At 37.4% G+C, this 14,431-nt stretch overlaps 1 protein-coding gene across 9 annotated transcripts in view; it reads right to left on the bottom strand.

Moving 5' to 3' along the window:
• The window catches only part of CACNB2 (calcium voltage-gated channel auxiliary subunit beta 2), a 327,268-nt gene that overhangs the window by 3,481 nt on the left and 309,356 nt on the right, over positions 1-14,431 (bottom strand). For all 9 annotated transcript variants that reach the window (XM_019752070.2, XM_019752073.2, XM_074324835.1 and 6 more), the window contains 3 exons: positions 4,093-4,244; positions 2,346-2,441; positions 996-1,181 (listed from right to left, as the gene is read on the bottom strand). In XM_019752070.2, the coding sequence (XP_019607629.1) occupies positions 996-1,181; positions 2,346-2,441; positions 4,093-4,244 (434 nt within the window). The remainder of the gene's footprint in view (positions 1-995; positions 1,182-2,345; positions 2,442-4,092; positions 4,245-14,431) is intronic.

Below are 14,431 nucleotides of genomic sequence, written 5' to 3'. Positions count from 1 at the left end.
ATTTAATTCTTTTAATGATGTCCAGTGGCATTGATAAGGTTTGTAGTATGTCATATTGGGCTTTGTTAAACACCTAGCACAGTGCAGAGAGTAACCTTTTATTTAAATAACTAAATGAAGGAGGGAGGGCGTCCTTTTGTGTTCTCATGGTTTAGATACAGGTCCCCGAGATGTTTCTCCCAATGGCTGTATACTTAGCTACTTCCACGTGAATATATGTGGGAAGATAAAAAATCCTCAGGATGTCGGTTTTGGCTTACGGTAAGGATTAAAGAGGAGAAATGATAAACCAGGAAATGCTTGAATGACACTGAGACAAGCACCGTGCTAACCGTCACATATATGAACTCAATGCAACCCCCTAAGACGGGTGGCCAGTGTTATTCCTGGAGCAGACAGGGAAGTTATCCAAGGTGATGCGCTCAGTAGGGAGTGGGGCCCGGATTTGCAGCTAGGCAGCCTGATGCTACCATCTGTGCAGAAAGTTCTTCCATGCGTATCGTAAAGAACATGTAATTAGCGAGTCCTAAAGTTTGTATATATTCAGAGTCTATTCTGTCTACACTTGCTTTTTATTTTTATTTTTTAAAACCAGCTTTATTGATAAAAGGTATAATTTGCATACAATAAAATGCACTTAATTAATAGTTGGATGAATTTTGAGAAACATAACTATCCATGTAACCACCACTACAATAAAAAAGTTTTTTTCCTCCAGAAAGTTCCCTGTGCCTCCCTAGCTGTAGCTCTCAGCTAGCCCTAGTCACAGGTAATCACAGATATGGTTTTGGTCACTGTCAGTTAGTTTTGTCTTGTTCAATGTCATCTGCTTTTCTTACAGGTGTACAACTCCCACTGAAGACATGTAAAGGGCTCCATGTTTGTGTCAGTTTGGACAGAGACACAAGCAGTGTGCATGGTACCTGCTTGGATCCCAGCGAAATGACCTTAGGCAGCCTCGCTTCTCAATGAAGACGGTAAAGAAGTCCCCTTACCTGTGAATTAGAGGCTGGAGCGGGGCTCACAGGTAGAGTTGAAGTGGCTAACGACCGGCTAAGGAGGGGGTTGGGGAGGCTGCTGCTGGGGGGGTGGGTGGCCTTCCAGTAGGCCTCCAGGTAATCGGCCAGGTGCTCACAGGCATCCTCCAGCTGGTTCTCGTCCAAGATCACATCAAACAACTCCTGCAGAGGCAACATTTCAGGCACATGTCGACCAGCCGGGTACCACAGAGCTTCACCCCCACCCCAGCCTTGTGCAGGGAGGGGCTGCACCACTTAGTATTGGACCTCGCTTGTGGGCGCCTCGTCAGTCACATTATAGCATCGCTTAGAGCACTGGATGTTTAATAGCAGTAACCAGAAAGTGAGCAGGGGTAGTAATACTTGTTAAACGGCATGACAGAAAAGTTGTCTGTCAATAGTGAAAAAAGGAATTGATACTATGGTAGAAAAGAGGTGCAAAAAAAGTATACAGTCTGAACAGGACAGGAAGAAGTCTGTTTTGACATAGAGACTGTGAAAACCTTAGTCTTAAAAATCATTGAGGCAAGATTAAGACAGGAAATTTGACAGAAGAAGCTGAAACCATTGATGATTTTACATGGCACAAACTTCAAAGTACTTCAAAGAGTTTATCATAAATTCTAACATACTCCAAACAATCAAATAGATATAATAATTCCTGGAACTTCTGAAATACTTGCACTTAAAAACAAAAACTAGAAGCATCTATAGTCGCAAGACATGGTTTATAAAGCAGGAATTAGAATTAGGAATGTATTCAGATGTCAGAATGTGGGTAACTGTTTAGTAATTTGTTTTTATAAGGTCTCACATTTCTCAGCTAGTTATTAAGAGGCTCATAGTGGTTCACTATGATAAATAGGGTTAATTAACCCCAAGTAGAACTTACAAACCAAGTTTTTGAAACCACAACCTTGTTTCAGTTATGATACAAATAGGTATCAACAAAACAAGGTGACCACAGAATGTGTAACTTTTTGAAAGCCATGATCTGGACAAGTGCTCATGGCAGGAGAATATGGTGTTTCCCTGAAAATAAGACTGGGTCTTATAGTAATTTTTGCTCCAAAAGACACATTAGGGCTTATGTTCAGGGGATATTATCCTGAAAAATCATTCTAGGGCTTATTGTCTGGTTAGGTCTTATTTTCAGGGAAACACGGTAGGACAGTTTACTTCTTTGGAGAACAGTTCACTGCTAGTAGTAACGTTTCTTTCCCCGACAGGCATTTCACCATCTGCTTTTTTTTTTTTTTTTTTTTTAAATATAAAGCCAGGAATGATCTCTTCATCTGGATTATACTGCACATTATGGGAACTTACTGGAGGACACTGAGACAGTTTATCCGCTGCTACCATCTGGACATTGAGGTGTTTCGCTTGAGATTTCCCTCGAGATTTTATTAACCTTTGTAAAACCTGTAAAAGATAAGATTTTTTAACACAGGGATATCTGCATTCAGGTAAATGACAAGATTCACTCCTTTCTCTGGGGCCCTTTTATATATAGCGCACATGGCTTACAATAGATTGAGCTACAAATATAATGTATAAGATTACCTGCAAAATTAATGTTAACATGAATCTCATTTGCAAGCTCTAAAACATAACTAGCATGGAGCTTATTCTAAGTCCTTTTTCAAGGCTACTGGTTAGCAAACTTTTTGTTTCACAACTCCTTTGTTTAAAAGAATTGTTGAGAAACCTAAAAAGTGTTTCTTTATGTGAATTATATCTAATATTTACCATCTTAGAAATTAAAATATTCATTTAAAAAGTAATAAACCAATTACATGTTAACATAAATTACTTATTTTTATAAAAATAGCTACTCTTTTTCCAAATCTCTCTAGAGACAACTGAAGTCTCCTATTTGCTTCTACATGGATGCTATGATGTATGGTTTCATTTGAAATATCGGAAGGAAATCTAGCCTTCTACAAAATTATGTAGTTGAGAAAAGGAATATTTTAGTAGCTTTTCCAGATAACTGTGGATATTCTTCTTTGTAGTGTAGAAACTATACTAGTTTCTTAGACTAGTTACCATGTGAAATATGAAAGCATATCAGAGAACCTTTCTTACTATTACATTAAAATACATTGGTCTATCTTGAAATTGGAATGGATCTTTTATCATGCATGATTTGTAACATCATTCATCAATCGTTTGGAAAATAATGGTTCATTAAGTTCTTTAGCTCTTCCAAAGCTGAGACATTTCATTACACGATATTAAAACATATTTCTTAATATAATATTATTGATCTCATTAGAAAAGTCTTTATCTGTTGGGAAGTTGCCAAGCTCTCAAAGGTGAATACAAGTTTTTCGGAATTCTAAGTTTTGTTTGAATGCTTGAGTTTTATCATTGGTAACAAAGGCTGTCAGTTGTTTTTCTTGATGTGACAGACTCATCTTGTTCCAGAAAATATCTACCAGATACCCAAGTCTGAATAAGCAGAGCCTGTCAGTTGTTCTTTCAAATAAAAATGGTGTTCAATGAAAAAAGTGGTTAGTTAATTCATGACTCAAATAATCAGTGTTTGTCTTCAACGTAAGTAACCTACTTGGGTATATGTAGCTTATGTGTACTTCCTGTTTCATTAATCAGAATATTTAAATGGATTGTGCAAGAGTCACAATTTAATAAAATTAAGTCCACAGTGGGGAGAATACAGTAAAGGCTAGTACTGTCTGGTACGACAGTCGTGATTCACGCTCAGACCTTTGCAGTTTTACCCACCATTTCTCTTGCACCATCAGTGCAAATGTCAAAACAGTGGAAAGGGTGAAGAATGTTTCATAGCATGGAAATTGTTTTCATCTCATGGACCCTTTGAAAGTGTTTTAGAAACCAGCCCCAGAGATTCGACCACTCTTTGAGAACCAGCTGTTCTAAGCCATGAAACTAATGATCATGCTTTGCTCCTGTCAATCTTAAAAACTAATTATCTCTTCAAACGCTTTATGATGGAGAAAGCTATAGTCTGTTATAACTGGGAAATAGAGCATAAGCACGCATTTTAGCAAACTTGGATTACAGAGCAAATCCTCGCAAGCCTCCTTACCTTCGGAGAAGAAATCTTCACGTACACTATGATCGGGGCGAGGGAAGTTTTGCTGAGTTGGGCTGGGTGATTAATGGTGTCCGCATCAAGGACTACCAGCTGCAGTGTTCTTGCAAGTTCAAAAATCCTTTCGATTTCACTCTGAACTTCCGCTGTAAAAGGTTAAGCAGGGTCTGATTACTTAAAGAACAATATTTTTAGAGCTCATTAAGATAAAGTGACATGGCACACTATTTCTTCAGCAGGAAGGTAGGCAGGTCAGCGGTTCAGTTAATGTTTACAAGCAATAACACTGATAAAAGCTGTTATCCACAACACCTTGAGAGTTTGGGGAATTCCTCAGTCTGCTATGAAATTTACTTCCAGGATAACACTAGGTCTGAGAGTCAGAAGTTTGGGCTCTCTCGGCTGACTTTTGTGCTATAAAACTTTATGAAACCATTTCATAATAATGTTATAAAATAGAAACTTCAGAGATATGTTTCATGTATTTGGTTCTGACCACTTTACCCCAGCAACCCTCACCAGCTTTCCTTTCACGGGCTTATCTGTGTTTACAGATCACCTATTGGTAAGCCTCTGGATACCAGGAAGCCTAGATATGTTCATTAGCAAGCTGAAATACAACAAAATACAGACATTGAGCATCTATAACAGCCTTGTCCAAAAACACACTTCTCATTTTTTCCACCAGCAAAAGAATGGTCCTGCAACGTTCATGTTTTAAAAGGGCAGTTACTTCTTAGAGGCGGTATGGCACAAATCCAAGCTGTAAGACTTATAGAAAACTTACCATACATCTAAAAATCTGTCTAAACACCAAGAAAATTTCATCTCCTTCCCCACGATCTCTCTAAATCTAAAACAGAACTAATAGAATTTTCTGTGATGATGGAAATATTCTGTGTCAGTGCTGGCCAGCATGACAGCTGCCAATCACATGTGGCTACCAGGCACTTGAAATGCAGCCGGTGTGGATGAGCAACTAAATTTTAAAAATGTAACTTAAAATAGCCAGAAGCTACTGCGCTAGGCAGCACGGGTCTATAAGGCATAATACGTGACTGCCGTGCCCACTGCAATCTTGAAGGGCCAACCCCATGGGACTCCTGGACCTACAGAATGCCTTTCACTCCCCTGGTGCACTGGCTTTCATGAGCTTTCTGGAGATGATTTTATCAAGTGTATTATTCAAGAAAAGCCAAGTCACTGTCTGTCTCACAGTATGTTATGATTAGAGTACTTTTATTTACCTGGATGTCTTTAAAATTAGAGCGCAAACCACTTGAGATACTAGCTTTAAAATATTTGGCCACATGCTATCCGTGACACAGTCTTGCTAAAAGGAAAACAAAAAAATCAAACTTAAACTGATTAAGCTTTTAGATCACGCAGTTCATAAGAAACACAGAAATGGACAATCAGATAAACGACACCAATGTAATGCAGTTAGCAAAATTCAGACCGCATCTCTATGGAATAAGTGACCCAGTTTCTTCAAGGAAAAATTTACAAGGAAAAAAACCAAAAAACAGAAAACAATATGAATCTCAGGAACTATGAACCAATCACAATGTAGGGATTTTATTAGGATCCTGACTCAAGTAATTTATAATGCAAAAATTAATAAAATGTTTATATAGAGTGTGTATAAAATATGTGTGTATGTGTATGTATATATGTGTATATATATTAATATACAGACACACATAGTGGCTGATGGAGATCTAATGATCTTAGGGATGTATTAAGGTACGATAATGGCATTATTGTTTAAATTTAAAATGTTCCTAATGTGTAGAAATACATAATAAAATATTTACAGATATAATTCTATGATGTCTGTGATTTGCTTCAAAATAATCCACAAATATTTGGAGGACTGGAAATGAAACAAGATTGGCCATGAATAGAAGATAGTTGAAACTGGGTGATGAGTACCCGAGGTTCCTTATGCTCTTAACTTTCATAGGTACGTGAATTTCCTTTAAAGCAGTTTTAAAAATAAAAGTGGCATTTTGATCATTCCTTTCATAATGTTCTAAAACATTACTAATACTATTATTTACTCTAACTCTTCTCTGTTGATCTTAAAATTTTTATTTCAACTATAACCTTGCTTCTTCTTTGTGCCTTATGTTTTCAAGGCCACCGGCCCCGACAATCAAGTTATAATCTAAATTAATATTTATTGTAAGCATTAAGAAATGTGATCCGCCCACAGCTAATATACTCAATGGCACAGAGCTGTAACCTTTTGCTATAAGATCAGAAGGATGCCCACTCTTGCCACGTTTATTCAACATCGTATTGGAAGTTCTAGCTCGAGCAATTAGGCAAGAAACAGAAATAAAAGGCATATAATTGGAAAGGAAAAAGGGAACATTGTCACAATTTGCAGATGGCATGATATTACATAGACAGAAGACCCTAAAGACACCACCAAAAAAACTATTAGAACTAATAAATGAATTCAGTAAAGTTGCAGGAAACAAAATTAATATTCAGAAATTGGTTGCATTTTTATACACTAATAGTGAACTATCAGAAAGAGAAATTAAGAAAGCTTCCATTTACAATTGCATCAAAAAACATAAAATACCCAAAAATAAATCTAATGAAGAAGGTGAAAGACTTGTACATGAAAAACTATATGACACTGAGGAAAGAAACGGAACATAAGTAGAAGGATATTCTGTGCTCATGGATTGGAAGAATTAGTACTCCCCCCGACCCCCACATCATCCCTGGTTTTTTAAGCCATTGTTTCTCAGTGTAGTTGTAGGACGCAGCTCCCTGGCCCATGCTGGTATTATGAGCCTTGCGCTCCCCCTGGCTGAGACAGTTGGTCATTGGTCGGCCGCTGCTCATGGCAGCTTATTTTACTATAAGACACGGTCTTATATTAATATAAGACTGGGAATATAATATAATATCATATATCATATCATATCATATCATACAATATAATTAATATAATATAATACCAAGTCTTGTATTAATTTTTGCTCCAACAGACGCATTAGAGCTGATTGTCCGGCTGGGTCTTATTTTTGGGGAAACACAGTACGCTTCATGATTTCAAACTATTTTATAAAACTATAGTAATCACCAGTGCAGTACTGGCATAAAACAGACACATCAGTGGAACAGAACTGAGAGCCCAGAAATAAACCTATGCACATGTGATCAACTAATTTACAACGAAGGTACCAAGAATATACAATGGGGAAAGGAGAGTTTCCAATAAATGGGGTTGGGAACACTGGACAGCCACATGCAAAAGAATAAAGCTGGACCACTATGTTACACCATACACAAAAATCAACTCAAAATGGATTAAAGATGAATCTTAAGACCTGAAACCATAAAACTCCTAAAAGAAAACAGGCAGTAAGTTCCTTAACATTGGTCTTGGTAATTTTTTTTTTTTTAAGTTTGACACCAAACGCAAAGACAAAGCAAAAATGAAGTGGAACTACATAAAATTAAAAAGCTTCTGCACTGCAAAGGAAACCATCAACAAAATCTGAAAGGGAGAAAATATCTGCAAATATATCTGATAAGGGGTTAATATCCAAAAGTAGTAATAAATTCATACAACTCAATAGCAAAAAAAAAAAAAAAAAAATCTGATTAAAAAATGGGGAGAAGACTGAATATTTTTCCAAAGAAGACATACAGATAGCCAGCAGGTATATTAAAAGATGCTTAATATCACTAATCATCAGGGAAATGCCAATAAAAATTATAACGAGTTATCACCTCATACCTGTCAGATGGCTATTCTCAAAAAGTCAACAAATAACAAGTGCTGGTGAGGATGTAGGACAAAAAGAACCCTTGTGCACAGTTCATGGGATTATAAATTGGTTCAGCCATTATAGAAAACAGTATGGAGGTTCCTCAAAAAAATAAAAATACAATAACTATATAATTCAGCAGTTTCACTTGTGTGTATTTTTCCAAAGGAAATGAAAACACTAACTTGAAAAAGCTATCTGCACCCCTATGTTCACTACAGCATTATTTACAACAGCCAAAACATGGAAACAACCTGTGTCCATTGATGGAAGAGTGGATAAAGAAAATGTGACACATGTAGATACTTGATATTTAGCCACAAAAAAGAGTGAAATTTGACATATACGACATGGCTGGACCTTGATGGCATTACGCTAAGTAAAGTAAGACAGAGAAAGACAAATACTGTATGATCTCACTTATAGGTGGAATCAAAACAAAAACAAAACCGAACTAACTCATAGGTACAGAGAACAGATTGGTGGTTGCCAGAGGCAGAAGGGAGGAGGTGGGGAAAATGTGTGAAGGGAATCAAAAGGTACAAACCAAATTACAAAATAAGTCCTGGGGATGTAATAAACAGCATGGTGACTAGAGTTAATAACACTGTACTGCACATTTGAAAAATGCTAAGAGAATAGATCTTAAAAGTTGTCATCACAACAATAAAAACTGTGTAATATGTGACGAATTTTAACTAGACTTATCGTGGTGGTCATCCCACAATATATACAAATATTGAGTCATCATATTGCCCCTGAAACTAATATGTTATGTGTCAATTATATCTCAATAAAAAATTTGATCTGAAAGATTTTCATTTGTGTACTCAATTACTATTCACACAATCACAGAATCCCACACCTTAAATATAACTTCATGTGTGCAGAGGTTTGAAGACAATTTTTTTTATTGATTATAAATGTAATATGTGTTCATTGTATAAAATGGGGATAATAAACATTAAAAATAATCCATTATATTGTGTATCCAGATTACTTTTAATATATGCCAATATATATGTATTATGCATATACAATATACAGAGGGTGCCAAAAAAATGTATACCTATTTTAAGAAAGGAAAAAGCTATTAAAATTGTAATAATATATACTGATAACAACAGATGAATACAAGTCATGTGTATACATTTTTTTGGCACTCCTGGTATATGTGTATATATACACATGCATATATATATCTAGTATTCTTACATATACAAATATCTCACACTTTGTAAACTAAGGGGGAAAGTGTGATATTTTTAAAAATATTAAAATGACTTCAGAATCCCAATGCAACATATTAATAAATAAACCTTAAGGAAAGACAACTGTTAAATTCTGAAGAAAATACTTTTAACTTCAAGTAAAAATGATGACTTCAAAAAGAAATGTATCCATACGAGGGATTTTCCTTTGACAGAGTACATCATGCTCAGAATTTATTTCAAAAAAGAAATGCCAACTACTTCCCTGATGTTCATTTCTGACACTGAGAAGAGGGCATATGGGTTTATTTCTGGGTTTTCAATTCTATTCCATTGGTCTGTGTGTCTGTTTCTCTGACAATACCCTATTGTTGTGGTGCAGCCGCTATGGAAGGCAGTGTGGAGGTTTCTCAAAAAATTAAGAATAGAATTACCATATGACCCAGCAATCCCTCTCCTGGGTATCTACCCCCAAAATCTGAAAACGTTTATCCATAAAGACACATGTGCTACAAATGTTCACTGCAGCTTTATTTACGGTGCGGTGGCCAAGACATGGAAACAACCAAAGTGTCCTTTAATAGCTGAATGGATAAAGAAGTTGTGGTATATATACACAGTGAAATACTACTGTGCCATAAGAAAAATGAAATGGTGCCATTTGTGACATGGATGGATCTTGAGATTATTGTGCTAAGCGAAATAAGTCAGACAGAAAATGTCGAGCGCCATATGATTTCACTGATATGTGGGATATAAAACTGAAAGCAACAAAGGAACAAGACAAAGAAAGAAACAAAAACTGATAGATATAGACAATATTTTAGTGGTTACCAGAGGGTAAGGGGGGAGGAGGGTGGGAGATGAGGGTAAGGGGGATCAAACATATGGTGATGGAAGGAGAACTGACTCTGGGTGGTGAACACACAATGTGATATATAGATGACATATTACAGAGTTGTACACTTGAAATCTATGTAACTTTACTAACCATTGTCACCCCAATAAACTTTAATTTAAAAAAAGAATGAAGAAAAGGGCATAAAGTCAGGTCCTTTAGAATTGTCCTAACTAGTGGAAGATGCATCTTGAAGATGAGGAAACCCATTCACCTGTCCACATTCCACGATCTCTTATACCCATTGAATTAAAACTGGTGCTCACAAAATGAACAATACTTCTGTCTGTGCTCTTTATCTCAGGTGTCTAAAAGCAATACTCAGGAACAATCATCATGTCCAAGACAAGAAAGAAGGGAAATTAGCTTGTTTAGGAAGAAGTTTCTATAATCAATGCTGTACAGAGAGAGAAGGTTGTTCCTTTCCTTGTAGCCTGTTGGGGTACATCTAACTGATCAGTTAGGAAGTTCTAATATCAGTTATACAGCGGTAATTCCAATGCCATTTTCATAATCACTAAGCACAAAACTCTAATTTTGACACATGCTTCCCTTGTCTTAAAAAAGGAAACCTGTAAAGCCCTCTCTAAGCACCTCTTCCTTTCCCCAAGCCCAGTAAGCTCTGCTTCTGTGCTTGCAATCCCAGGCGCACAAGTAGCTTGGGGCAGAAACTAGGTTTCATCATTTCACAGAGCTGTGTGAACCTTGGAGTCTTAAGTCTGCTTATCTATAAAGTGGAAACGAGGACTAAATGGATCAACATGCAAAGTACCTAACTATTCCAGTGCCTGGCCCATAGAAAATACTATTAAATGTCAAGTATTGCTTTGTACCACTTACTGTTAACATTTATCTCACTGTATTTCAATGATGGGATTAACATCTTTTCCAACAGGCTGTTGACCAAAAACTGGGAACACAGTTACTTCTATGCCTTCCTTCAGTACAGTACCTCGCTGGCACTCAAAAAAGTGTGTTAAAAGAACTGAGTTAAATAAATAAGGCAATGAGTTGATTTTTTAAAAAAATGTAGTAGGTAAAAGCTGCGGTTGTAGAAAAATGTCATTAAATCAATCTTTAAAAAAGTGAATAATGAATTTGACTACCAAAACATATTTAGATGAAGTACTCCCTATGGGTAGAGATACTGCTAGAACTGGGCCCTCAGAGCAATGTTGTAGAATAAAAAGTGTGCTGATTTCTCAAGACAGACACAGCTACCAAGGTAATAGATAGGTCAAAAGATCCACAAGTCCCATATGTTTCACATTTATTTGCAAGACTAATATCACAGCCTTCTATCATCAGCCCTTCATTCTCAATAAATTATTTGTTTTCTCCCTCCCTAAGAGAAGGCAGATAGATGGTCAAGGTAATTTCTGTTGATCTATGTGAAGTTCACTCTTTCCCCTGTCATCTCCATTCTTGTATTGAGCCCACCCAGTGAGGATTGACTGACTGATTTACTAGTTATTAAACTTTTCAGGTCTAAGATATGTTTCTTCTTTATTAGATCTAAATTTATACCTTACCTCCTTTAGTTATTGAATAAAAAAGAATTATATAAGCTATGCACTGTATTCGGAAAATTAGAAATAAAACTACTAGCAGTTGCCATTGAATGTTCAACTGTATGCCAACAAACTAAATCATGTGCTTCTCACAATTATCCTAAGAGGTATATTCTGAATATTCCCTTTTTGAGTGGGAAATGGACTCAAAGACTGAATCTGCTAGTTTAAAATCAATAATAGGAAAGACCTAAGAAAAGCAAGAAGAATAAAAATAAAAGCAAAATGTACAAAACAGAAGACAGAAAAAATGGTAGTGTTATGACTAACCTTAAGGAATAGCATATACACATACACATATACTGACATACCTGGAGTCCTAAAGTTTCAGTTTTATACGTTATAACTTCAACATGTTTCCTATACCACAGAGTCCACATAACCCACATAGCATGTTATTTAGCATACTATTGGCAGGGGAGGAGGGTCCTCTGACCATTCTCCTGCCTGCTATATATTATATATATATAATTTTTTTAATTACCTATGTCCTGGCACTACCATAAGAAAAACTAAACATTCTCATACTTGCAAAGAATTAGTTAATATATAACACACACATTCCCCTTGTCTACAAACTATTAGGAAGTGTTTGCATGCTGAATTTCCTAGGAGTCCAGATGACGGGTGGTCGGTGTGGATCACCAGTCCATTCTCTGGGCTCTGCCCCATGGCCACCTTCCACACGGGCTAGGGACTCCTCCCTCTGCCTCTCCCTGCGTTATTGGAGTTACACCTATCAGGATGGAAATGCCCCATCAGGGAAGTCAGTGGATTTTGCCAGTCTTTATCTCCCTAGACCTCTAGCACGTGGACCACTAAGACACTCTTTCTCTCTCCTCAGGTTGACATTTCTCTTCCGTACTTTTCCTTATACTGCTCTGGCCACTGCTTTGTATTCCTTCTCAAGATTCTTCTTTCCCTGCCACCCCCAAAATGCTGTCCAGTGTCTCCTTTCACTCACTTCTCTGGCTACATGTGTAAACGAATGGCTTCCAAAAATAAAGTATAGTCCATCCTTGTTATTTGTGGATTTTGTACTTGCAAATTTCCCTGCCAGCTAAAACTTATCTGTAAACACCAAATCAATACTCGTGGCACTTCTGCAATCACTCAGGGACATGCGCACAGTGGCAAACAATTGGAGACCCCAATGCACACGTCAGCCGAGGTCAAACAAGTAGACTTCCTGCCTTCTTGTTTGAGCTCTCATGCTATATAAAGTGTCCTTTGTATGGTTTATTTAGCACCATGTTTTTTCTCGTGTGTGTGTGTGTGTGTGTGTGTGTGTGTGAGAGAGAGAGAGAGAGGGGGGGAGAGAGAGAGAGAGAGAGAGAGAGATTGATTGAAACAGCCCCCAAGCATAGTACCAAAATGCTGTCCAGTGTTCCTAAGTTCCGGAAGGCTACAATGGAGTAAAATATGTGTTAACTAAGCTTTGTTCAGGCATTAGTTATAAAGCTGTTAGCTGTGAGTTTAATTGTAATCAACAATATATGTATTAGATAAAGTCTTTAAACAGAAACATGCAAAAAACAAGATTATATATTGATCAGTTGATGAAAATGTTATGGCCAGAGGCTTGCAGGAAATAGTACACTCTTCTAAGGGAAATAAGCCTACATTTCGCCTAGAAGCAATGGCTCAGTATTTGCGAGTGTTCATGGGGAATTTATAAAACAAAACTACCATGAATATTATTTTAAGTTTATTTAAAATTTTTATTTGCTGCCAATTTTTTGTTGTTCTATTTTCCTTTTTCCAAAAAAATTAAAGTTTATTGGGGTAACAATTGTTAGTAAAGTTACATAGGTTTCAGGTGTACAATTCTGTAATACATCATCTATGTATCACACTGTGAATATTGAGAAATCACCTGCATCTTAAGCCCTGTCCTTTCAGTTGAGTTCCAGATCTGTATATAGAATTCCCTGCTGGATATCTAGATGCTCCATAACTCTGCAAATTCAACAGGTTTACAAATATTGCCATCCTCTTCCTATCCCCGTCCTCAGTCCACTACTTCAAACAAGCTCCTCGTCCTAAGTCCCTTACCCTTAGAATAACACCATCAATCATCCACTTTCTCAAGGCAAAAGGTTGGAAATCATGCTGGTGTTTTCTCCTGTGTGTTCCACATGCCACAGATGGCCAAATCCTGACTCTAATCTCCGGATTCCTTTCATTGTCCTCATTCCCTCTGCCACTGTCTTTTTTCCGGCCTCTCTTTTTCTCCAACTTGAATGATAACAAAATCCTCCTAAGTGACCTCCCTGTCCGAGTCTTGCCCCATCCCCACCCTGCTGACGCGGATCTCCAAACGGTACCAGTGTTTCGGCACTGACTGCACTGTTTCCGAAGCTGCTTTCACAGAAGCCTAATTTTTTGCATTCTGCTCTTGCCCTGATCCATTATCTGCTCCTTCTATCTGTCAGTGATCCTTCTAAAACACAAGGAACATCATGTCACCTGTCTGCTTTCCCACAGCTTCCTATCACACCCACCGGTAGGCCTACAAAATCGCATATGATCAACCTATCAGACATGTTCCTGCCTCAGGGCCTCTACACGTACAGTTCTCTCTGCCCAGAATTCTCTTCTCAGCTGCAAGCCTAAAGAATTCACAACATAAATCATCCTGCTAAAATGTCACATCCTCGGAGAGGTCTCCCCTGGCCTCTCCCTATAAAATCACACCCTCCTCAGGTCTGCTGCTTCTGGGATTCATCAACCACTGACAGACTATCTACATCTGTCTACATCAACATCTATTAGCTTCTGTCCATGTCTTCCCGGTGAAACGAGCTCTATGAGAGCGAGGACTTGGTGTCCTTCACGTCTGGGTCCCCAGCATAA

This window comes from Rhinolophus sinicus, linkage group LG02 (genome assembly GCF_036562045.2).
Source record: "Rhinolophus sinicus isolate RSC01 linkage group LG02, ASM3656204v1, whole genome shotgun sequence".
Lineage (NCBI taxonomy): Eukaryota > Metazoa > Chordata > Mammalia > Chiroptera > Rhinolophidae > Rhinolophus > Rhinolophus sinicus.
The sequence above is the reverse complement of the archived record's forward strand: the minus strand, read 5'-3'. Positions and strand labels throughout refer to the sequence as shown.